The sequence below is a fragment of the Terrapene carolina genome, unplaced genomic scaffold (assembly GCF_002925995.2).
Source record: "Terrapene carolina triunguis isolate 2854851 unplaced genomic scaffold, T_m_triunguis-2.0 Scaffold69, whole genome shotgun sequence".
Lineage (NCBI taxonomy): Eukaryota > Metazoa > Chordata > Testudines > Emydidae > Terrapene > Terrapene triunguis.
The window spans coordinates 48,254,019-48,278,613 of NW_020664420.1; the positions used below are offsets into that span (position 1 = coordinate 48,254,019).

Consider the following 24,595-nt stretch of genomic DNA (forward strand, 5'->3'; position numbering starts at 1 on the left):
TTGGCCACTGTTGGAAGACAGGATACTGGGCTAGATGAATCTTTGGTCTGACCCAGTATGGCCGTTCTTATGTTTTTATGTTCTCAAACTGTATTGGTTCACGTACCATCTTCTTAAAAAATTGATGTTTGAAGTATCACATGCAAATTTCTCCTTTTTGTGTACATTTATTTTAGGTTTCAATAGGCTTAAGTTTTTCTATGCTTGACAGTAAAATAAAGCCTAAAATGTTTGATTATAACATCCTTTTTAAACACCTCAGGTTTTTAGGCAGGGAATCAAAAAGTTACACAACGAAGTATCCATTATTATTTATGTCTTTGGTGTTACAAGAAACAATTAAATACATCATAAATAATGTCTTGATATATTTTGACATGTTGCCAAACTACGTCAATGGTTTGACTTTTTAACTTGTCTAATTGAATTCTGAATTTCCTGTTAATTTTTATCTGGATTAGTGTTGAATGCAAACCAAAGTTCACTTTGCTTACCTTTTTACAAAATTGAAATAAAGAAAAATGCAAAACATTTTGAGTAGCGCTCAGAGAAAACAAAAAAGGTGCCATTAATGAGAAGAATATCATTAATCTAGTTTTACAGGACAATAGTTGCTTTATGTCAGGTGAGATATTGGTGAACTTCAGCAAAAGGTCTGGTTATGCATTGAGATTCATCCAATACTTGTTTTTTAATGGCTATCAGGTTAGAAAAAAATGTCTAACAGAGATGTAGTACTGAAGGATGTACAAAATTTCAAAGCTCTGTCTGATATCAGACTAAATTCCTCTCTTTCTCAACTAATGTCACTGAGCTGCACTTTGCTGAATTCAAGCTTGAGTCCTCCATCACATGACAGTTCAATCAACTCTTCCCTTTCCTTTGCCAAGAAGCCATCTGGCAGGGTGTCTTCTTCTATTGAAAATGGGTCCTTGATCCAATTCTCATTTGTCACACTGGCGGGAAAGTATTCATTAAACTCAGTGACCAAATTCAGGCAATGTTCTCTTATGTTAGCAATGAGGTCAGGAAGAATTTTCAATGAATTTTCAATAAGGAATTTTTCCAAGACTGGGAATGATTTGCAATTTCCCTTTCCTCCTTCTCGTGCTATGAACTGCAGTTTCTTTATCATTGCCTTTGTTTTGTCATGAGAAAGCATAGTGTTTAGTCCCTGTAAACTGGCATTCAGTTCATTAAGTCATGTGAACAAGTCAGCTCAGTAGGCTAATCTTGACAGCCATACCTCAGCTGCAAAGCAATCAGTATATTCAAAATTAAAATCACTAAAGAAAATTTGTACCTCAGAATGGAGTTCAGAGATGAGTCAACACCTTCCGATGTGATAGCTATCTCACTTCTGTATAGAGAAGAATTTAATGATTACTTCCCATTTCATTGCATAAAACTGAAAACAACCATGCTTTCATAAAATTGACCACCATTATGGCCTGATCCAGAATTCCTTACAGATTAACGTACCTTTTTTGAGGTGGAAAGGGATAGGGGGGCATAACTGGTGCCTCACAGTGAATACTGCAGTGAGTGGCACCATTAATATTAGGCACCATTTATTTAATTTTTGCCAAATACCACCAAATTTCCCAGTCACTGCCAGTGTGCCATCAGAGCATGTACTGATGCAGTTTTTCCATTCTACACCATTTGTGGTGATGAACGCATTCAGTTTGTTAAAGATTTCTACTGCCATTGTATGTCTTGATAGAGCTTCACAAAAAGAAAAATCTCCTTTAATTGTCATTCCTGATTCAAACCTTGCATATGTAAGAAACTGAGCAAAATTAGTGATATTAGTACTTTTGTCTAATTGTAATGAAAATAATTTACTCTGTTTTATATATTCTATGAATTCTTTCTGTTCTTGAGAAGACATGGCTTGAATTCTTCTTGATCCACCATTAAGGAAATGACATCAAGCTGTTTTGTAGCTTTATCCCCAAGAATCGACAACAGGCAATATGAGAGTCTCACCAATTGTATGAGGTTTCCCAGTTTGAGCAATGCTCAAGCTTACATGGTGTGACACTTCTAGGGCCTTCACATTATTGCCACTGAGAGATTTTTTTAGCTGTTTTTAAAACACTTAACTTTCTCTTGAAAAATTCGAGAGGTTTGTCTTTTAAACTCCTGTGCTTTCTACCAAAGTGACATGGAAGTAGGGAAGGTTTAATTGAATGACTGAATAACTGTTCATAGCAAATGACCCACTGGTTCACTTTCTTCACCACTTAACATAAATCCAAATGATAAGGAGCTGGGTGGGATCATACCTTCTAACAATAACAATCTTATTACTTGTTTCAGGAAGTTTACCAGCAGTGTCTGAAATCTCTTCAGTTTTGTCCCTCCGGTATTGACTCACTCTACCGCCTGTCTCATCAACAGGCCTTTCCTGTATTTCCGTATGTTTCCTTTTGCAGCTACTGCTAGTTAGCTGCTTCTACATAGTTGAGGTCCACACTTATAAATATGAGACAACTTTCACAATCTCAGGCAAATGAACAGAAGTGACACCAAAGCACTCGGACAAGCAGGTCAAAGGCGGAGGATTTCTGAATATTCACAAACTAGCCCGGAGTTCGCTCCCATACCCTGAACCTCTCAACCCCACCCCTCAGCCCACCCCCTGCCTCAGCCCAGTGAAATGAGTGAGAGAGGGAGGGAGGAAGGGAGGGAGGGGGGATGGAGTGAATGGGGGCAGGGCCTCGGAGAAGGAGCGGGACAGGGGCGTGGCCTTGGGCAAGGGTGTTTGGGTTTGTGGAATTAGACAGTTGGCAACCCTACATGTGCCAGAGTGGAATCCTGGACATCTAAGGATATGTCTACATTGCAGTTAAAAACCTGTAGCTGGCCTGTGTCACCTGACTTGAGCTCATTGGCATGGGTGGCACGTGAACCACTGGCTGGGGGAGGTGAGTCCCCAGCCTTGTCCCACCCCACCCCTTCCGCCCGAGGCCCCGCCCCTTCTGCACCCCCCGCTGAAGTCCAGAGCCCTCCCCGACAGTGTCCACTGGCCCCCACCCCAGGCTAGTTCCCAGAGCACTGGGAGGCCGGCGACGTACGGCCACAGCTTCCCCAGCGCTGGGAGGGCCAGCATCACAGCCCCAGCCACAGAGCACTAGAAGGGCCAGTAGCACAGCTGCAGCCCCTCCAGCCCCAGAGTGCCAGGAGAGCAGGCAGCGCATGGCCACCACACAGGGGGACTGGAGCTGCCGCACCCAGAGTGGGAAGTGGGGGGAGTAGCCTGGGGGCAGAGCATGGGTGGGCCACGCCTGGCTGTTTGCCTTGTAGACATCCAGGCTCGGGCTGCAGCCCAAGCTCTGGAACCCTCCCACTTCGCAGGGTCCTAGAGTCGACGCTCCAGCCCAAGTCTGGTCTACACTGCAATTAAACAGGCAGTGAGCCAAGCCATGTGAGACCAATTCAACTGGCACAGGCCAGCTGAGGGTATCTAACTGAAGTGTAGACATACCCTAAAAGCACAAGGTCTAGAATGATTGGACCCAAACACTGTGGTCTGGTGAGTGTTGAGCAGGGATAGTTTTGTGACAGATGTAAAACCAAGCTCCCAGGAACTTAAATAACTTGTGGTCATTAGAGATTCCATAACCCTAATTCCATAAAGTTAATTAGTTCTGGTGTCCTGGCCTTACTCCAGTGTACAGTTCTATGCACTATTAAACAGCTGCCATGTTCATCCCTAGAGGTAAATTTTAGTGGTGTCCACTCTGCTTCTTGGAGAGCCAATGGGACTAGAACTTTAGCACTGGGCTAATTTTTTTTTTGTAGTATGCTTTAAGATTCTTAAGGATGAAAAACAATATGTAAATACAAAATATTGCCAGGAACGGTACAGAGATTATTTTCTGTAGTTTATATGAACTGGATATGATTTAACTTTTCTAGGTATGTATTGTGAGGCAAATAGTGCTAGTCAGAACTACACTTAGAGCTATGATGATGGGTGCTACTGAAAAACCTGACTAAATGAGGGCTTGGATGTTAAAGGTGAGTGGTTGAGTTATTCCGTACCCTTTACTTCGCAGTTGTAATGCAAAGGCACGGTTCCACTATGAATTTAAGATGAGGGGGCTTAGTGAGAGGAGTAAAGTGATTTTTCTAATTCCTTCTCAAGATGCAGATTTTATAATCTTATTTTTTTAATCCCTGAAATTTAAAGCAAGTGAATCACAGTTTTTGTACTCTTGGGGTGAAAAAAAAAGAATTCTGTTTTTTAAATAACAGCCTTCTTTCTTCTCTACCCATTGATAATATTTTACTATCAATCAAATGTATAGGAATCTGATTACAGGAGAAAGAGGTCATAAATCTGACCTCTCTGTGCAATGATTACAAAAATATTACACATACTGTTACATGCCCAGAGGAACTGTGCAGAAGTCTTGTTAGCCCTGCAGGTAAAGTAGTGCTTTAGTTGAGTATGAGCAACACACATACACATGATACAACACAAATAATGCCCTTTAATTTTAGCATCTAAATGTTTATGTTGGGGCCAAACACACCAATACAAGAAAGCAATTGTGTCACTTAATGCATGAGCAGCCCCAGAATTTTTCACATGGTACACCCCAGGGCTCGCTGCTGCTCCTATCCTGGCTGGCTCCCCAGTGCAGCTCCTTGAGGCAGTCACTGAGCAAGTCCTACACACTGTGCGTAGGAGTGCGGGGCAGCTGACTACATGTAACAGTAATTAACGGCATGGCTGTTTTCTTTCACCAATATATTTAGAATCTAGGTCTTCTAATGTTATTTTTGAAATTGTCACATTCACCAAGCACCTTAAACTATTAATAATTTGTCTAACACTAAAGTATATCTTGCTGAAAGAAACTGAGGTTTCTATTCACAGACTCCAAAATCTAAAGTGTAATGTGAAAAGGGGCCTGCAGCAATAAATAGGTTACTCTTCCTTCCGCCTGCCACAACTGTTAAAAGAATGTCACCCAGGAAATATATTAAGCAAAAAAAAAAAAAAAAAAAGGCACCAAAAAAAAAAAAAAATAAAAAAAAAAAAAAAAAAGGGCACTTCATATAGAGGATAGTCTTGTCGCTAAAACACTGGGCTAGCACTCAAGAGACCTGAGTGATTTGATCTTGGGCAAGTCATTTAGGGGGCCAAATTCAGATAAGCTTATACACATTAAATAGCACCAACTCCATGAGTGGTCCCATTGAAATCAAAAGGACCAATGCAGAGTAAGGAACTATATTCAGTGGGTGAAATCCAGGTCACGCTGACTTCAATGGGACAGGATTTCTCTCCAAATGAGTACAGGTATCAGAGTCTGGCTTGTAATCTCTCTCTGCTTCAGATTCCTGTCTGTAAAGAGGGTGAGGGGGGGGTGATAATTTCCCTGCCTCACAGGGATGATGTGAAGGTAAATTCATTAACATTCGTGAGGCCCTGAGATACTGTGGTGAAGAGGCCCCTATAAGCATATAGATTTGTAATTAACATTTTACCCCATTTAGGAATCAAATATAAAAACCACTGACAACAGTTGCAATTGTTTGTTGCAGTGTTGCTTTTAAAAGTACTACAATGGCATATAATTAAACAACAAAACATTATGTAATTAATAAAAAATGCACCACAGACACGGTATCACTAAGAAAGCCAGTAACTTTACTGATTTGTCTGCAAAATACAAATTATACCTTATTTCCAGCAGGAGAAACTTGTGAATTTTTCCCATTTTTGTTCACTACAGACAGCTGAATTAAGTCCCTTGAGATACACAGATGTGGTTTAACTTAGTTATAACATCTTGTCATCTAGTGGCGACAAAGTCCAGCTTATGCCGCTGTGAGCCTCTATTTTAATACTTGTTGCAAATGCTTGTATATGCCCCCCATTTACAAGCTTACTTTTTAATTACCATTGTTTAATGGAAACAAATCCCCAGAAAAAGAAGAAGCAGGAAACAAAAAGGATACAACAAACCATCTGAAGCAATCCAAGTATAATGCCTAAGGTAACTCAGGTTTTACATTATTTACTCCACAAAGGACACAGGTACTGCATTTTTTATTTGTCGTTGAACTGACCTCTTTGAATCAAACTGAGGTATGGATCAGTCTGAGGTATGAGCAGGGAAGGGAAAATGCAACACCTGATTACGAAAATAATCAAATGGAGAATTTTGAGCAGAAGGTGTGGCTCAAAGCTTGGATTGCTCCACATCTTTGGTTAAAATATATTAACAAAAGCCTTTGATTACATCTACAGTCTGAAGCATTCTAACAGACACCAATGTTCCATCAGTCCTTCAAGAGATCTGTAGTGGCAGGAAATTAATGCCATATAAGTGACGACATCACAGCAGATGGCATAAACAGGAACAGATGAAGTATGCCATGTTTAGGCAACAGCCTTTATTGAGGTTTCAAGTGGCTTTTAAAAAATTACAAAGCGTTTACTTTCTAAGAGAAGAAGAGGAAAAAGAAAACAAAACAGCATTGGTACGTCTATAGTTAAAAGATGGGTATATAGGATAATACATACAATACAAAAGGATTGACATTCTTGAAAACAGTATATTGAGTTGTTTTATTCTTACTTTAGCTTTACCTGAAAAAGATCTGAGAACAAATATTTTTATATTATTCATTAAAAACCATTAAATTCCACTTTTGGGAAAAATATAAGCCATTTTGTTATAAAACACAACTTTTGAAAAACAGTGAAATGATAAAAGCTCCATTGTGAAAGGCAACAATGCATACAATATACAGATTGTGCAACTGTGTACATCATATCATTGTTGCCAGCAACTGGGCTAACTGAAAACACCTTTTTAAAGAAGGATTAGTTTAGCTACAACAATATTTGGAGATGTACAAAATGCCACTTAAGGTATTTGAACTTGCAATTAAGAATGTTGCCTAAAACATTATATAGCATGGATTAATGTAAAGTAAATGTTAATACTCTTTTAGGGCTCTGCCCCAAACTCCTTAAATACAAAGGACTCACACGATAAACCCAAATTACCTTTGCAACACAATACGTGGTAAGTTACAGATAAAGGAACAGGTAAAAGTAGACAGTTATAATTTACAGAAAGTTACTTCACAATCAAAGTTGTGCTTCTTTTAATTAGATCAGTTTACAAATATGTATTATCCCCCACTATCTTGCCACTATACTTTCGTTGAGCTCAGTAGCAGGAACAAAAGGGACGACTGGCATCCGTATTCATGTGATTCGATTTGCGTTTGTATAAAACCATGGTTAGAATTACTAAAAATTGCCACGGCAATACCTTTCATGCTACTTTCCGCTAGTTACTTAAGGTAATGTATGTTATACCACTACTGTCTTAGAATCTCAAATTTCCTTTTTCTTGTGTTGCTGAGGCAAATTGTAAGGTAAACTATTAATATGGCTATTCTTCATATTTCCATAGACTGACTCCCCTGCCCCCATTGACAAGTTACTACTAACAATACTCATAAACCTAAGTTTTTTGAAATGGCAAGGTACATTTGTGATATATTTGCATATTTTAGACACATTAAACTTTAAAAATCTCAGACTGAGAATATGAGAATAGATTCATTTTAAGGTGAAGAAATGTGTTTTGAAAAAGAGTTTTGTGTTTTAAAAAACTGATTATGGGCGCTAGTCTCACTTTTTGTTATGCACACGTATCTTTTTTCTGATCCCACAGATTGCTCTACGAGACAGGATGGATGCAGTAGCAACATGTTGTTCTGCTTAGAGAGCATCCAAAATACGTAGCAATGCACTAGCCTCTGCATGACCAAGTGTGCACTTGTAGTCAGGTTGCATATAAAGGAAGAGCCCAAGTCATAATGCACAATGTACACTATACACCATTTGCTACCACAGAGAGGTAGACTTTATCAATGAGCAGTGCACAGCAACTGCATGTATAGATGGGAAATAGAGGGTATGTTTCCCATAACATAACCTCTCCGTGTTGATACTTAGACAGCTATTGCTGCTAGATTCCTTACTGTGTCAATGCATCTAAGTGGGAGACAGAACTACTCTTGAAAAGAAGAAACATTATCAGTTGTACAATGGCACTAAAATCTTAATGGGGAATTGCACCAAAAAAAAAAAAAAGCCAACAAATCCCACCCAACATAAATGCTGAACTAAAAATCCTGTATTCCACCATTTTCCTGTAATAGTACATGAGGGATGAAGCGGAACTAAAATGAATGGGATATTCTTTCTGTCTACACGATTTTAATTAAAGAAAAATATATGGTAGGAGAAAATGGTGGATGCTCCATGCAAAACCTGTTTGGGTGAAATACACAGGAGACATTGTTCAACAACATTCCCTCTGTGTGATAATGTGACCAATAAGGGCTAAGAGAATGATGGTGACCTGTTGGCTAAGTATTGGTTGTACAAGATAAATCTGCTTTTGAATGCTTCTTTTATTGACCACCCAAATCTCTCTAAGATTTCTAAAATTCTATAACTTGTGTTTCTGTGCCAACTCCTCACTTTTGACTTCTTTCTCCACTACTTGTGGAGCTCTTCACCTCCACTTAATTACCTGGCAGCCTTAAGAGATGCACATCCAATTCTAGCAGACAGAATATCAGCTTCGTTTAATTTATGAGAAAGGGCCAAGTTATGCCACTTTGTCATTTAATTGTGGAAAACTACAAGATACACAGGACATAAGTAATATCAGGGCCCTGAACTTGTTACAATGCACAAAACAGCATGAAAGAACTAATCAGTATATACAATCGATCTCAGTTCACCCAATGATTTGTAAATGTTGTATTAAAATGATTTAGGTTGTTACATCTTGGGTAAATTCTAACCTTTTACAGATTAGTTTTTTGACAGCTGACTTTGAATCTGTAAAATGTATGCAGAGTAAAAGAAAACCAAAAGAAAATAGTTACTTAAATGTGCAACTGCACAAATATAATCCCCCCACTATTAAGATAACAAAAACTTTTGCTATTACCATAATTATATATATTAGAAAGCTATACACAAGCATGTTAATTTCACAGATTTTTTTAAAAGATTCTTAATATTTTATATAATTAGAAATACACATTTCAAAAACAAAACTTCTGCAAAGAGAAAACAGTTATCTTGGTTAGCAAAGCATGGAGTTCTTCATGGCTTAGGGTAGTGCTTTCTATACAAAAAGTCCTCTGTTTGTTTTCTTCAGGACTGTTTAAAATATTAGCGAAGCTATCAAGGAAAAAAACACACATTTTGGCTTAAGGAAACTACAAAAAGCCACAAATGCTTTGCAAACTCTGTCTTACTTTTTAATATGAAAATAAGCAAAATGTAATGTACATATTTTTCTATTTTTATTTAATAAGTAATGCAGACCCAGAATTTTAAAAATTAAATATGTTAGCCCTCAAACACAACATTTTTACAAGTATGGTCCTCTTTTACATGTCTTTGATCCTTTTAACTGAGTGCCATACTCTAATGATATGCCTGCATGTTTGTGAGCATTTTAGGTATGGTAGGTGACCCAGACTCTTTCTAACATTTCTTCATGGCCACCCATTGCTGGGTCTGTCAAAACATCTGTACATTTTCTATATGTTGCATAACAGCTGCTTTCTCTCTCAGTAAAGTCTGCCACTTTCTGGCAAATGTTTCCTTTTGTCTATTTACATGTAAATAACGTTGAACCTGCAACATGACACTATCTATTGTAACATACATTTTGCAAGGGAGCACAACAGTGAAAAGAAGTTAGCCTTAAAATCTATTTTGTACAAGTGTTCTGTTGTACAACTCAAGTGCTAAGCTTATCTCAGCATTTCTGTTTATCTTTATACTGTATCACTGAGGCAATTTAAAAGTACTTTTACAAAACAGAGTACCTGACTTTTTTTTTTCCACACACGGCACATATAATGCATATCGACCCCCCCCCCACCCCCATTAAGGTATAGCACACACACACTGCAAGAAAAAAACTAATAGGTAATAACGTTATCATGTTGCCCATCCTTCAGAGAGCCGCATGCGCTTGACAGAGGGGCTTTCCCTTTCGTCCGGCGAAGGTCTGGTGAGTCCAATGGGGGAGTGGAATTCGTTCCGATGATCCTCTCGGTCGCTTCCATCATATGAGCTGCTACAGCTGCTCAAGCTGTCAACAGGAGATCTCCCCGCCTCGTGGCGCGTGTGCTGTGGGTATCTCGAGGGTGTGGTGGTACGGTCTCTAGGAGGAGAAACAGGTTCTGACTTGATGTTGAGGCTTTGAGTAGAAGGCAGGGAGAGATTTGTACTCTGAGATAAATGAGTGCTAGTGCAAGCTCTGTAGGAGGAAAGGAAACCCAGTTACAGACTGAGGAGGCATGGAGCCCCCAGAAACGTACAAACACTTGCCCAAAACATCAGTTTAAAGACTCTTATGGATAACAGTGCATGCCAGGAATGTGAGGAATATTCTCTAAGGAATATTGAGACCCAGTGAAAGAGGCATCACAACAGACATGACCCTCTTGAATGGCTCTATGGTATTCCCTATCAAGAAATTCTATTATTTTTGTAAGTGCTATGATACATTTTGGATGCTGAGCCTTTGCACTGTTGAAACCACTAGAGTTTTCTTTATAACTGATGAACATTAGAACATAAGAATGGCATTATTGGGTCAGACTAATGGTCCATCTAGCCAAGTGTCCTGTCTTATGGCAGTGGCCAGTGCCAGATGCTTCAGAGGGAATGAACAGAACAGGGCAATTATCGAGTGATCCATCTTGTCATCCAGTCCCAGTGTCTGGTAGTCAGAGGTTTAGGGATACCCAGAACATGGGGTTGCATCTTTGCCCATCTTGGCTAATCACCATTGATGGACCTATCCTCCATGAATTTAGCTAATTCTTTTTTTAACCCAATTATACTTCTGGCCTTCACAACATCCCCTGTTAACAAGTTCCACAGATTCACTGTGCATTGTGTAAAGAAGTACTTCTTTATGTTTGTTTTAAACCTGTTGCCTATTAATTTCATTGGATGATCCCAGGTTCTTGTAATATGAAGGGGTAAATAAGACTTTCCTATTCACTTTCTCCACACTAGTCATGATTTTATAGATGTCTATCATATCCCCCTTACTCGTCTCTTTTCTAAGATGCACAGTCCCAGTTTTTTTAATCTCTCCTCATGTGGAAGCTAATTTTTGGTGCCCTTCTCTGTACATTTTCCAATTAAAATATATCTTTTTTGAGATGGGTCGACCAGAACTGCAAGCAGTATTGAAGGTGTGGGAATAAAATGGATTTATATAGAGGCATTACGATATTTTCTGTCTTATTATCTATCCCTTTCTTAATGGTTCCTATTCTGTTAGCTTTTATGACTGCTGCTGCACATGGAGCGGATGTTTTCAGAGAACTATCCATGATGATTCCAAGATCTCTTTCTGAGTGGTAACAGCTAATTTAAACGCCATCATTTTGCATGTATAGTTAGGATTATGTTTTCCAATGTGAATTTCTTGTGCATTCATCAACACTGAATTTCATCTGCCATTTTGTTGCCCAGTCACTGTTTTGTGTGATCTCTTTGTAACTCTTCGCAGTCAGCTTTGGACTTAACTGTCTTGAGTAGTTTTGTATCATCTGCAAATTTTGCCACCTCACTGTGTACCCCTTTTTCTAGATCATTTATGAATATGTTGAACAGCACTGGACTCAATACAGATCCTTGGGGGACTCACTATTTACCTCTCTCCACTGTGAAAACTGACCATTTATTCCTACCATTTGTTTCCTGTCTTAACCAGTTACTGATCCATATGCATATGTGTACGCATTCATGCACAGGTGGTGACCGGGGAAGCAAGGAGTTTCTGCTGAGCTCAGTTAGATTAATTCAGATGCACAAAAGCATTGTTACCATCATTCACACTGATGAGTAGCAATGTACTAGATAATGCAGACTGTGTACGTTTTTTAACTTCAAAAATGAAGACTTCAAATTAGCTGAACCTTGAAAGGGATTAATATTAAAAAAATATACCCTAGGCAGGTTAGGATTTGATGTATTAATCTATGCTACAGATTTAAGAATCCTAAATTCAAAATATTATTTGTGTCTTTTAATCAATAAGCTACCAGAGACTTTTAGTTGAAATGTAGTTGAGGATGTCAGGGGAATATATTGCTTTGCATGTGGGCACACTCAACTCAAACAAAGAGTGTCATAAATACCAACAAAAGTTATAGTTCTTACTGTGTTATTGTTAAGAGAAGAAAGAAAGAAAGTATGCTAAATGCTTATTCTAACTTGATTTTTTGTTTGTATATTTGTGTGCACAGGTTAGAGGCAGCGGGAAGCTGTAATGTGTGGGAGCGAGAGAAAATATGAAAAATGTTCATTATTCTAAAATAAGGTAGAAACGATACCACTTGCCTTTGAAGAATGTTTTGTACAAAAGCACCACCTACTGGCCAAAATTGAATTTCCCTTTTTTATTATACATATCTCAAAAGTATCTTTCTTAGTGTGTAATTCTTATTATATTCTGAGGCATGGTTCCAATTAAGAACCATAAATCAGGCTGAAGTTAGAGTCCTCAGACTCATAATTTCAAGGGTTTTAAGAGTGAGGGAATATTTTGGGGGGATTTTACTTATGCAACATCTACTGTAACTCCAGTGAAAGGCAAAACAGTATTTTGTCTCATTTTGGCAGATTTATACTTGAAACAATTTGGCTTCTCTACTGAAATTATATCAAACGCTTTTATCACTAATTGTCACAATGTTTAATAATGGATGGCTATTGTTAGACAACAAAGACAGAACAAAGTGCTCCAACAATGATTGCTTTCATCTACCCTGCATTCATTTAGAACAGTTTGTCAAAATTTGCTACTGTACTCTCCCCCTAGCATATTGCAGGGCTCATTGATGCAAATGTTTAAAAAAGTGCAGTGAGGTGTACAATTCCTTCCCTCATGCACTCCCAAATACATTCTGAAGGCAAACGGGGTACTCTCTGTTGCATTTTGGAAGTACGTTTTAAATGTGTGGAGAGAACTGTTTGTTAATATTAGACGTGATCATTTCTACTTACTCAGTGAAATATTCTACTTTTGCTGAGACCTTGATGAAAAAAATCCAACAAGAAAAAAATATACTCCTGATTTTTTTCATTTTCCTATGGATTTAATCTTGTATCCCCTTAGGAGAGGTTCGGGCTTCGCCTGGGATAGTAGGTTGGCAGTTTAATAAATATTTTAGACTAGAGGTGGGTGTGGATTCAAAACTTGGCTCTGAATCTGAAATTCCTCAACATATGGGGTGTTGGGGACCTGGAGATTTGATTCGGGACTGCCTGTGATATAGACCCTTGATATATAGCTCTGTAGATTGGGACACCTTTAAAACACAGGAATATAATTCTTCAGTCCAGGGTAAGGCAAGTATATCAGTGAAATTTCTCACATGATTTGATGAAACACACTGATCTGTATCTCTTTATATACACTGTACTATATTATATATTACAGTCTCTATAGGCAGCAAGTTTCTGAACAGGGTGACCAGATAGAAAGTGTGAAAAACTGGGACGGGGATGGGGGATAATAGGAGCCTACATAAGAAAAAGCTCCAAATATCGGGATTGTCCCTATAAAAACTGGACATCTGGTCACCCTATTTCTGAAAGACAGGTAGGATGAGTGCAACTCTTGAGAAATATAGCTGGCATTATTGCAATCTAATGTACGTTATTCTTGGTACAGAGGTTCAGGAACCAGTGTGAAAACTTGTCTCTTTAGTCTTCATTAGCCAAAACTTCGTGAGTCATAAGCTGATGTGGTTCATTATAAGTGATGATAGCCCACTATGCACGGGTATACATTGCAAGTGTGAGTAAGACTTAGAATGCAAGGTGGGAGACTGCAGCTATATGAAGGACTGATCTCTTTTCTTCGTTATAAAAGGGTAGGACACAGGTGCTTTTCACTATTAAATCCAAATTCTGCATGGGATAAATACCTGGTTTTGCCTTTACATGTTAATGGAGCAAATATCAATGTCTATTTTACACAAATGCTTATTTTACCTTCATATAAAATGCATTACATAGACCCAGGCTAATATTATCTTTGCCTTTTGAACAACACAGCAACCTCCCTGAAACATAAATGGGGTTTAATGTAGAAAATCCAAGGGGCAAAAGAAAATGATTTAATTTTAAAGAATTCTATACAATTACTAAACATCAATTATTTGTCAGATAACACCAGAAAATGGGTTAAAACTATAGTAAAGAGCCAAATTATCAGGCACACAGATAAACACGTATGTTGACGAAGAGTCAATAAGGCTTTTGTAAAGGGAAATCATGCCTCACCAATCTATTAGAATTCTTTGAGGGTTTCAACAAACAAGTGGACCCGGGTGAGTTAAATTTGTTAGTCTATAAGGTGCCACAAGTACTCCTCATTGTTTTTGCTGATACAGACTAACACGGCTACCACTCTGAAATCAGTCAATATAGTGTACTTGGACTTTCAGAAAACCTTTGACAAGGTCCCTCACCAATGGCTCGTAAGCAATCATGGGATAAGAGGGAAGGTCCTCTCATGGATTAGTAATTGGTTAAAAGATACGAAATAAAGGGTAGGAATAAGTGGTCAGTTTTCACAGTGGAGAGAGATAAATAGCGAGGTCCCCCAAGGATCTGTATTGGAACCTGTGCTCATCAACATATTCATAAATGATCTGGGAAAAGGAGTAAACAGTGAGGTGGCAAAGTTTGCAGACAATACAAAACTACTCATGATAGTTAAGTCCAAAGCTGACTGCAAAGCATTACAAAGGGATCTCACAAAACTGGGTGACTGGTCAAAACAATTGCAGATGAATTTCTGTGGTGATAAATGCAAAGTAATGCATATTGAAAAACATAACCCCAAATATACACACAAAATGATAGGGTTTTAGTTAGCTGTTATCACTCAAGACAAAGATCTTGGAGTCATTGTGGATAGTTCTCTGAAAACATCTGCTCAGTGTCTAGTGGCAGTCAAAAAAGCTAACAATGTTAGAAACCATTACGAAAGGGACAGATAATAAGGCAGAAAATAAAATGCCACTATATAAATTCATAGTACCTTGAATACTGCATGCAGTTCTGGTCGACCCATCTAAAAAAGACATATTAAAATTGTCAAAAGTATAGAGAAGGGTAACAAAAATGAGTGGAACAGCTTCCATATGAGGAGAGATTAAAAAACTGGGACTGTTCAGTTTAGAAAAGAGACTAAGGGAGCATATAACAGAGTCTATAAAATTGTGACTGCCATGGAGAAAGTGAAAAAAGGAAGTGTTGTTCACCCCCTCGCATAACACAAGATCCAGTGGTCACCCAATAAAATTAATTGGCAGCAGGTTTAAAACAACCACAAAGAAGTACTTCTTCACAGAACATGCAGTCAATCCGTGGAACTCATTGACAGGGAATGCTGTGAAGGCCTAAAGTCTAACCAGGTTCAAAAAGAATTAACTAAGTTTATTGAGGATCGATCCATCAAAGGTTATTAGCCAAGATGGTCAAGGATGCAGCCCCATGCTCTGGATGTCCCTAAACCTCTGGGACTAGATGACAGGGGATGGATCACTTGATAATTGTCCTGTTCTGTTCATTCCCTCTGAAGCATCTGGCACTGGCTGCTGTCAGAGGACAGGATACTGGGCTAGATGGATCATTGGTTTGACCCAGTATGGCCGTTCTTATGTTCTTATAATCCACTCACACTGACATTAATGTGGTCATCTTTTTTCATACATTGCACAGAAAACATTTAATTTCATAGGAATAATAAAGGAAATATATGTCAAATATTAAACCTCAATTCACATTCAAATCAATATGAGTGGCACACAGAAATTATTTGATGTACATCAGCTGGGGCAAATACGATTCCCTCTTTGGGTATGGATGGTTCATTAGGAAGTAGAGTTAGCATGGCTCTTCTGTGCAGGGGCTAGGAAATGTCAGGATGAAAGGAATCTGCAAAGGAGCTTTGACTTTGTATGCCAGTGACGTATATTCTGTATGGCTCTCCATCTGTTCTAACCTCCAGTTGGAATTTGAGTCAGGGTGGGTTTGGGAAGAGGCATGGGTATTAGTGGTGAATCTATGACCACATGGCCCTTGACAACACAGATTTTCATGGAGTGGGAAAGATGGCATGCCCCGCCCCCCCCAGGGCTTTGTCTCTGGTTTTGCTTTCCTCCTTGCCACAGAATACATTTATTTGTACATGTGTGTGGGTGAGGGTACCTAGGGCTTAGCACTGGATATTAACCAAGACCTTGAGAATTTACAGTTATAACTACTAACTATTTGGTCTGTTAGTCAAGAATTCTGGAGCAAGCTTATGGATCTGAGCCAATTCTTTGTTCCATAGGGTTGAGAAAGGATTGGAGACACTTCCACTGTTATATAAATAACTGTCTATATAAAAAATTATTTTGAATAAATATTGTGGTTGAGTATTTAAGTCTGCATTTTTATTTATGAAACCCATTCTTTTGCCCGTAGCTAACACTCAAAGCAGAAAATGTGCTGTCTTAGATTGATAATTATGGACAAGGAAGAATGTATGCCACGTAGGGGAGTCATGTGGATCAAGAAATTGGCAACTGGATACAGAACTTTTCACTTGTAGGTTAGAGCTCAAACCCACTTCAGGTCAGTAGTGACCAACAACTCATGGCTTTTGTTGATCAATCTAAAATAGGTAGTTCATAGAGGAGAGGTGTCAAAAAGAGGAACACCTTTTCATGTAAAATGTAATTTTTTTCGATCAGCTAAAGAGCTGGTAAAAAAAAAAAAAAAAAGCCAAAAACTGAACAGACCTGGGGTCTGTACTACTGTGATGTCCTTAGAAATTATCCCTCCAAGACTGCTCAGGAACATGGGCACTAGTATTGTTGCTAGTCAGTGACTGGACCAAGATGAAGAGCAGTGGTTCTTCTGCACTCGTCTTAGAGCCTGTTCAGACAATGCTGCCAAAACAGCAGCTGTTGCGGAGCACAGATTCATGGGGACCCAGGCCACCTGGGACAAGCTGTAATACTGCCTATGCTCCTGTGCCATGTGGAGTGGAACATGAACTGCAGTGTACTGCTATTAGGCATTGGTGATAGAGTCCCCTGGGGAATCTGCATGCCTCCCCTATTAACCGCCCTGTCTGAGGCACATCATAGGTCTTTCCCAAAGCTTGTTTAACAGAAAACACACATTCATTGTTCGCTTAAGTCCTTCCAAATAAACGTATTAGTTCTGAACATATTAACCTATTTCCCCTACCTTTGCATCCCCTGGAACTCACCTCCCTCAGCTAGTATAGTATAGGAATTTGGAGGCAGGTCAACTACACTTTCAGTCTGTTTGCTCAAATTTCTGAGAATGGTTGAGGGGTTTGGGTACCTAGGGTTCTTACAGAGAGTGGGGCATTTCTTTATGTTTTTGGAAGTTCTAGTTAGCTGATCTTCTGCTCATGTGGGCTGTGTTTGTTCTTATAAATTTGTGTTTGAATTGTGCATTTTAAAGAAATTGTTAAATCACCCAAAGCTTAGGATAGGTGCTTTTGTATATAAATCTCAATATACAAAATAAAACAAAGAAATCATGCTTATTTTCTGCATAAGTGGAAGACTCCTCTGGGGCTGTCAATGAAGCAGTTTTCACAGTACTAACTTCACTTGAAAATCATTGAAAAAATAATTTTAAAACCAGAAGCCCAAAACACGTTCCACTAGGCACAGCCATTAATTTTCAACTTTTTTGTGATATGAATTAGAAACATATGATGATGTGTGACATATCTAAAAAGGCATGCTGTTAGTTTAGGATTTAATTTATACTTTGTATGGTTAACCAAATAGTCTTATTATGGTAAACCATTGAAAACAATCCGCTTTACAGTAAGTTATACATTGATAGCTAACATGTGAGTTTTCAATTTCTTTGGGATTTTATATCCCTAGATGTACAGTTAACATGTTTGCCCCAAAACAGTACATGCCTCAAAAAGAAAAGCAACAAGGAAGGGATAATGAAGACGTATTAAGACTATTTTTTCTAAATCAGCACATTTAGGGTTGTATGTGTTTATGCAGTTAATATCTGTAACTATGTAACTTTTTTTTTACAGAAGTGGTATTCAAAAAGTATATGTTTCTTCTAAACCTTTGTTTAGCTATTCCTCTAAAAACCCAAGCCAATGGCACACAAGAGGTCAAATAAATTACAAAGAGAATTTTGAAGTTTAAACCACATTTACAATATTAAATACTTTCAGATTATGGCAGCAGTCTTGCAAAAAAAAATTAAAGCTTATGTGTAACATTTGTCTTTTTGAAAAAGGTTCATTTGATGCTTTCAAATGCCAGTGAACTAAAACTTTACTAGTTGATATATTCAGTCAATTTTAATTTGTACTTTTCTCAATGAACAACTTTCAATTCAAGCATGTCTGGCCATATCTTCAGCTATAATGTTTGCAGTGCCAGCATACACCTAGGACCTGGCTCACTAGGATTTGTAGGAGTTCAGCATCTCTGAAAATCAGGCCCTTAAAATTTATTTCAATTAGCCAATAGTTTTGTTTGTTTGTTAAATGAATTAGGTTGTTTTTCTCATATGAATTTCATATTTTATAAAATATTTAAACCATACAGGACTGTTTTATTGTAGGCTTCACATCTACTGGAGAAATATCTTGAAAATGCCACTAGAGGGCACAAATACATATTCTCTTAGACACAGGCAAACCAAAATTAGGTTTATCTTCTGCCAGATTCTTAGTCACAATTATGTTATACTTCTATAAAGCAGTTCCAAATAAATGAAACTTGCAAGTCACAGCTGAGCAGATGGAATTATGTGATTATCAGACAAGGTTATGGATTCATCTCAGGTCAAATCATTATGCCATTCTTATTTATCAGTGATTTAAAAATATGTAAAATTTGCAAATTTTACTTTAAAAGTGTGCACTGAACTACAGGGAATCAAAAAGCTTAAGGGAAACAAAAGCAAAAGAAGCACAATTATGAGTGTACTGTTTTGTCCTTCTGTGTTGGAAATTAAATATCACTTAGACAAATGAAGGATTAGATAAACAACAGTACACTTTCCTACAACACTGAGAAAGTGCTAGGAAATAGAAGACTGTAGTTTAGCTACCTGCCAAGCTTCCGATGTGATACCAATTTTCAAGTTTTGGATTTTGAAAGTGGAGCTGTTACATGTAGTAGACTTTTGTTGATATGTTATCTCATTTATGATTTGGGATTAATTGGGTTATAGAAGCCATTGTTTCTCATGCAAACCAGCATTAAGTAATGTAAAATGATAGGATAATCTAAGGAATATTGCTTACCCCAATTGACTGAGGGCAGATGGTGGCATGTTATGTAGATGCTGCTGTTGCCAGCCAGTTACTGAACCAAGATGAAGAGCACTGGCTGTGTTAAACCCAGAGAGAGATGATAAGTCTGCACTACTCAGTGAGTATTCTAGATACGAAAAGAGAACAGACAATAGCTAAATTAAGTGGAAAATAATTAAACAATAAGTAGCACCATAATTTAAATTTACATACGTAATATAATAAGCTTTTTTATCTTCATTATGCCAGTGGTATTAAATTGCACTAACAAAACCGGAGCCTTTTCTTAAGTCAACTAATCAGTTTGGGAACAAATAATGCACTAATAACATCCTCTAATTTATGGAGGCATTTCCAGACATAAAGATCCAGAAATGTTCTTGAACCATACAGTCATCATTGCCATGCATAAATAGTCATAGTTTCACAGTCTTTAAGGTCAGAAGGGAGCATTAGCTCATCTAGTCTGTATAGTGCAAGCCATAGAATTTCCTCTGTATTGAGTCCAAGAGTTTGCATTTGACTACAGTGTATCTTCCAGAAAGGCATCCAGTCTATATATCCATCTAATCTATGCAGTACTGATGTGATGTGATTTTCTGTAATGTTTAGCTGTGTGAACCAAAGAAGTGCCCCTTTTAAGTTATACTGTTTAGCAAAAGTCTTTCGGAAAAGGCTTTATAGAGCAGTTTTCCATTATAACAATGCAGCTGCTTCTTGAATCCCTGTATGTCTCAAGTCATTTATAGACTCAGAGTAAGCTAATGAGGCTTTCAATCACCTAAAGTAATACAGAATACAAATTCCTCTCTTTGGTGCAGCATACATAAAGGAATTTCATTACTATCGAGCCACTGCATAGGTCAGTATCTTGCTCTCCCCTACTATTCACATCTTACATTGATACTTACCGGTACCATATGTTGTGGAAATGGCTGATGGGTATCCTCCCATCCCTTGCCCTGGCAAAGTAGGAGTTGCTACGGAAACCACTGGGGTAGCCAATGACTGAGCAGACTGGGAGTTATTTATCCTCTGATTCTTTTAAAGTAAGTAAAATAAACAAATTATTGACAGGTTTAAATCAGTTAAATGGATTGGATTTCAGGGTACGTTTTGTGCATGAGATACAACTTAATACAGGTTTCATGAAATTAATCATTTAACATGTCGCTTTTATGAACTCTGTCAACCCTATCATTTACAATCCTTCAAGAGATTAGTTGTCACCATAGTAACCCATTACATCAGTATCTCCTAGGAAACCAAACTTGTAACAAGTAAGATTGCTTTATTGTGGGTAGAAAAGAGACCACGTGAAAAACTGATGAAATATGTAAACTCAACTTCCATTGTTTTGCTTTTCATTCAAATGCAAAAATTTTATTAAAATCAGCAATAATGGATTTTATGTTTAATTCAGTAAGCAATATTGCGGCAGTGCTGCATAATAAACTCTCTCCAGCAGATGGTGCTCTGGCTACTTCATTCTTTCTCACAGTAAAACAAACTTCAAAAATATTACCTAGCAAAGCAGTTACACATTTGTCTTTAATTCTTTGGTACTGGATATTTCAATGCACAAATTGCACCAAGGAATTCAAATTCTAGGAGCAAAAGGATAAAATGTCCAGAGAACCACTTAAAAAAACCCCTAATAAGGTGTGCCACTTGCCAAAAAAGTAGTCTACTTTTAGCATGCTAGCGAAATACTAATAGTGGCTAAGCTTTCTTCTCAAAAGCTTTTTTTTTTTTTTTTAAAACATGCAGAGGTTGAACAATGTAGGTAACAATTTCATTCTTGTCACCTACGTTATATACCAAATTGATAATACTGGGAATGCTTAATTTTATTTCAACCACTAACTCCATATAAAAAGCAGACAAAACAATTGTTTTTGTATTAGTAGGATGAGCATCACTACCACTTACCAAAAGCAGATCAACATCCTCAGACTGAGAGCATAGGAAAGGAGTGTTAATAATTAGTAAACGTAAATATTTATCAGCAGACAGCTTTCAAGCACAATAAATAGCTTCATCTGATAGGCAAAACAGGTTAAATAATTTTTGAACACTGTCTACAAAAATAACATTTCATAAAGACATTCTTTGTCCTCCTAATGAGATATTTGTCTCAATTGTGAAGACAATCTATCCAGTTTTCAGCACAGGTCCTTGTCTCACTATTCATTATTTCTCTCCAGCCCCAGTGGCTGCAGAGATTGTATAGTAGCACCTTGTTGCTAGAGACCTGACCAGTCAAAGAATCCCTTGGAAAGTATCAGTTTTAAGGTCCTTGGAATAAATCATTTGATGGAGACAGCTTGTCACAGCCTTGGTCTACTTGAGTGTAGCTTCATAGGAGACTGTATTTATTACTCCTCATCTTTTAAGAAGAGAGCGTCACATTTCTGGGGTTTTAGTTTGATATTCAAAGTTAATTTATAATGCATCAGGCTAAAGTTGCCAACTTGCAAGTTGTTTCAATAGCTTGTCTGTTACATAATGGAAAAATGTGTTTACTGCACTATCAGGATCCTTTTTTAATCATCCTCACTTTTAATGTTACATCGCTCATGAAAGATTTACTCTTTTGTAGGGAATAGAAAGACACTAACATGAAACGCTTGATGACTCAACCTTATATCATAAGTCCTCTGCTTCAGCTTTGTTAACACAGACAGGAGATGCATAGCTCCCAGGTTAGATGCTTTCACTTTTTCTTACTACATCTAAGGAATAATTACTGCTTCTCATCATTATAAAATGTGACCCTTGTTCCCAGCACGACAGATTTCCAGCTCATTTGTTTCTGGTTAGTCTGTCATTTGCTGAGGCTCTGATTGTGTGGAAACTAAACCAAAGTTGTTAATTGCAGATCATGTATAGGACTAAGTTCAATCTTGTAACAAATCTAGGAAAGGATTCTCCAGTCACTAGGAAGGAGTGCTAGGAAATTGAGAGCGTGCAGAAAACAGTTACCATTTTTCTAACTGAATAGAAAAGAGGAGGAAGTAAAAATGACTTCATAAAAAATATAAACAGACGTGGAACCGGTCTACAACCAGAGCGGACTGGACAATGTCAGAATGTAGGGCCTGATCCAAAGCCCATAGAAGTGAATGGGAGTCTACACACAGAAATAGCCATAGTTTGAAGGGAAAGAAGAAATGCCTAAGGAATGCATTACCACTGATGGCATTGTATTTTTGCTGCCTGGTGGAATAAGCACTCGGAGATCTGGTTTACGGTTGTTCATTCCCAAATTCATTGGGGGCGGAGATTTTGCTTGCATATTCTTGTTCAAGTTGCCAGGTGAGACCAGCAGACCTGGTGAATTTCGGGGGTTGCCATACCCATTCCCTGTTTTTTTGGAAAAACAGAACAAAATGTTAAGAAGAGGAGTAGAGATTCAAACACATTTCCTAAAGTTGTACATGAAAATTAAAGCTTGATATTACCAAAACCAGCATATAAACTGACAAAGCTTACTATGGGTGCAGTGTAAGTGCCCATGTGTGAAAATATAACCCATCTGGTATTTGGAACAATTGGTTTTGAGACACTTTCCCTCATGACAGTTGACCTTTCAATGATGCAGTGAAGTAAAATGTGATTATCTGACACTATTGATATACTGTAGAGTATTGTGCACTCAGACCAGCCAAAACCTAACTTTCGTTACAAAGAAGAGTCAGGAAAAGTCAAACAATCTTACGGTTGAAAAAAAATGCAGAAAACTGTGCTGTGCTTTCATGGACAAATACAAGAGGATTGTGACTTGGCTGACTCACTCCTTTCCAGTTCATGGTTTTGTTTTGTTTTTAGACAAAGAACAAGTATAGCAAGGCTATAATTTCCAGAAAAAGCCGGGGGAGGAATAGGAAGACTCTTAAATGCTTTTCTACTCTCTTCCCCTGACTTTTAGGACCTGATCTTGTCAACAATAAATTCAATGGGAGAAGGAGCATGTCCTTATTTGGAAAATGCCCCTGATATCTTTCCTCCTGCCTTCCGCAAATCCTTGAAACAATCCTGACAGGCAAATGCTTCGTATTGTGCTAATTTGGAAGCAGTTTCTCCTCTATAACTGCAATAATACTAGTGCTTGAATAGCAATGCAATTAATGTCTTCCCAGCCCACCAAAAACAAGACCTTTCCCCTCTCACCCATGAACCTTCCCCGCAGAGAAAGCCTGGGAAAAGAGATGGCTTTGTAATGTGCTCTCCAAATTCTGGCTCTGTGGGACCAAGGGAGGTGGAGACAATGTACAACCCCACTGAAGTAAATAATATTAAATCTTTAATGCAGACAGAGAGGGAACTCTCACATATGAATATCAAGAAAACAACTATTAATCAAAATATTCCATTCTGGGCTCATGTTTAGTTCAGAATTAGCAGACTGAGATATGCATTCAAAAAATAACAAGGGAATATGGGCTTGTAAGCAAGGCACTGACCTAGAAATTGGAAAACTTGGGTTCTGTTCTTAGTACTGACACCAACTTCCTGCGTGATCATGGACAAGTAATCTAACCTCTATAGGCCTCAGTTTCTCCATCTTTAAAATGGGGATGATTGCCGTACCTCCCAGGGGTGTGTTTGAGGCTAAATTTGTAGGGTACACCATAGGAATACCAATAAATAAAAGAATGCATCCTCTTGGTGTAATGTAGCACGTTGATTTGTGTAATTAAAATGTGTCTGAGTACTAAGAATATTAAATCATAATTTTAATCTGCAAACACATAAAGCTAAATGTATTCATTATATCAAGTATAATGCTCTTCCGGATACTTGGAAAAAATTAAGATAAAGACTTTAAAGCATCAAAATGACTTCGGATATATTTAAAATTTTAAAAAGTCTTGTTCATAGTTAAGTTGGCTGTTTCTTTTCTCAACAGCATCCTACAGGTAGCAAGATAAAATATGTATTAATTAAAATGTGGATTTTACACTCATCAAAATTGAAGTAACAGAGCACTTGCAAGAATTTTTCATTTAGTATCATACAGGTTTTTTTAATGAACAATTATTTTGAATGTGTATTTGCTATATTTTTAGCCTTAATTAATGCTATGGGTTATTAGAGAGATGGTGATTGAAAGGAGGACATTTTAAGGATGGTATTTTTCTAGAAGC

At 37.8% G+C, this 24,595-nt stretch overlaps 1 protein-coding gene across 10 annotated transcripts in view; it reads right to left on the reverse strand.

The window, feature by feature from the left end:
- Positions 1-5,650: 5,650 nt before the first annotated feature.
- MEF2C (myocyte enhancer factor 2C) overlaps positions 5,651-24,595 on the reverse strand; it is a 152,375-nt gene continuing 133,430 nt past the window's right edge. For 7 of the 10 annotated variants that reach the window (XM_024206892.2, XM_024206885.3, XM_024206886.3 and 4 more), the window contains 5 exons: positions 22,639-22,811; positions 20,357-20,486; positions 19,437-19,572; positions 15,156-15,188; positions 5,651-10,340 (listed from right to left, as the gene is read on the reverse strand). In XM_024206892.2, the coding sequence (XP_024062660.1) occupies positions 10,019-10,340; positions 15,156-15,188; positions 19,437-19,572; positions 20,357-20,486; positions 22,639-22,811 (794 nt within the window). In that variant the 3' untranslated portion in view covers positions 5,651-10,018. Of the gene's footprint in view, positions 10,341-14,123; positions 14,173-15,155; positions 15,189-19,436; positions 19,573-20,356; positions 20,487-22,638; positions 22,812-24,595 lie in introns of those variants that run through there. The other 3 variants (XM_024206894.2, XM_024206893.2, XM_024206895.2) reach the window with 2 other exon arrangements.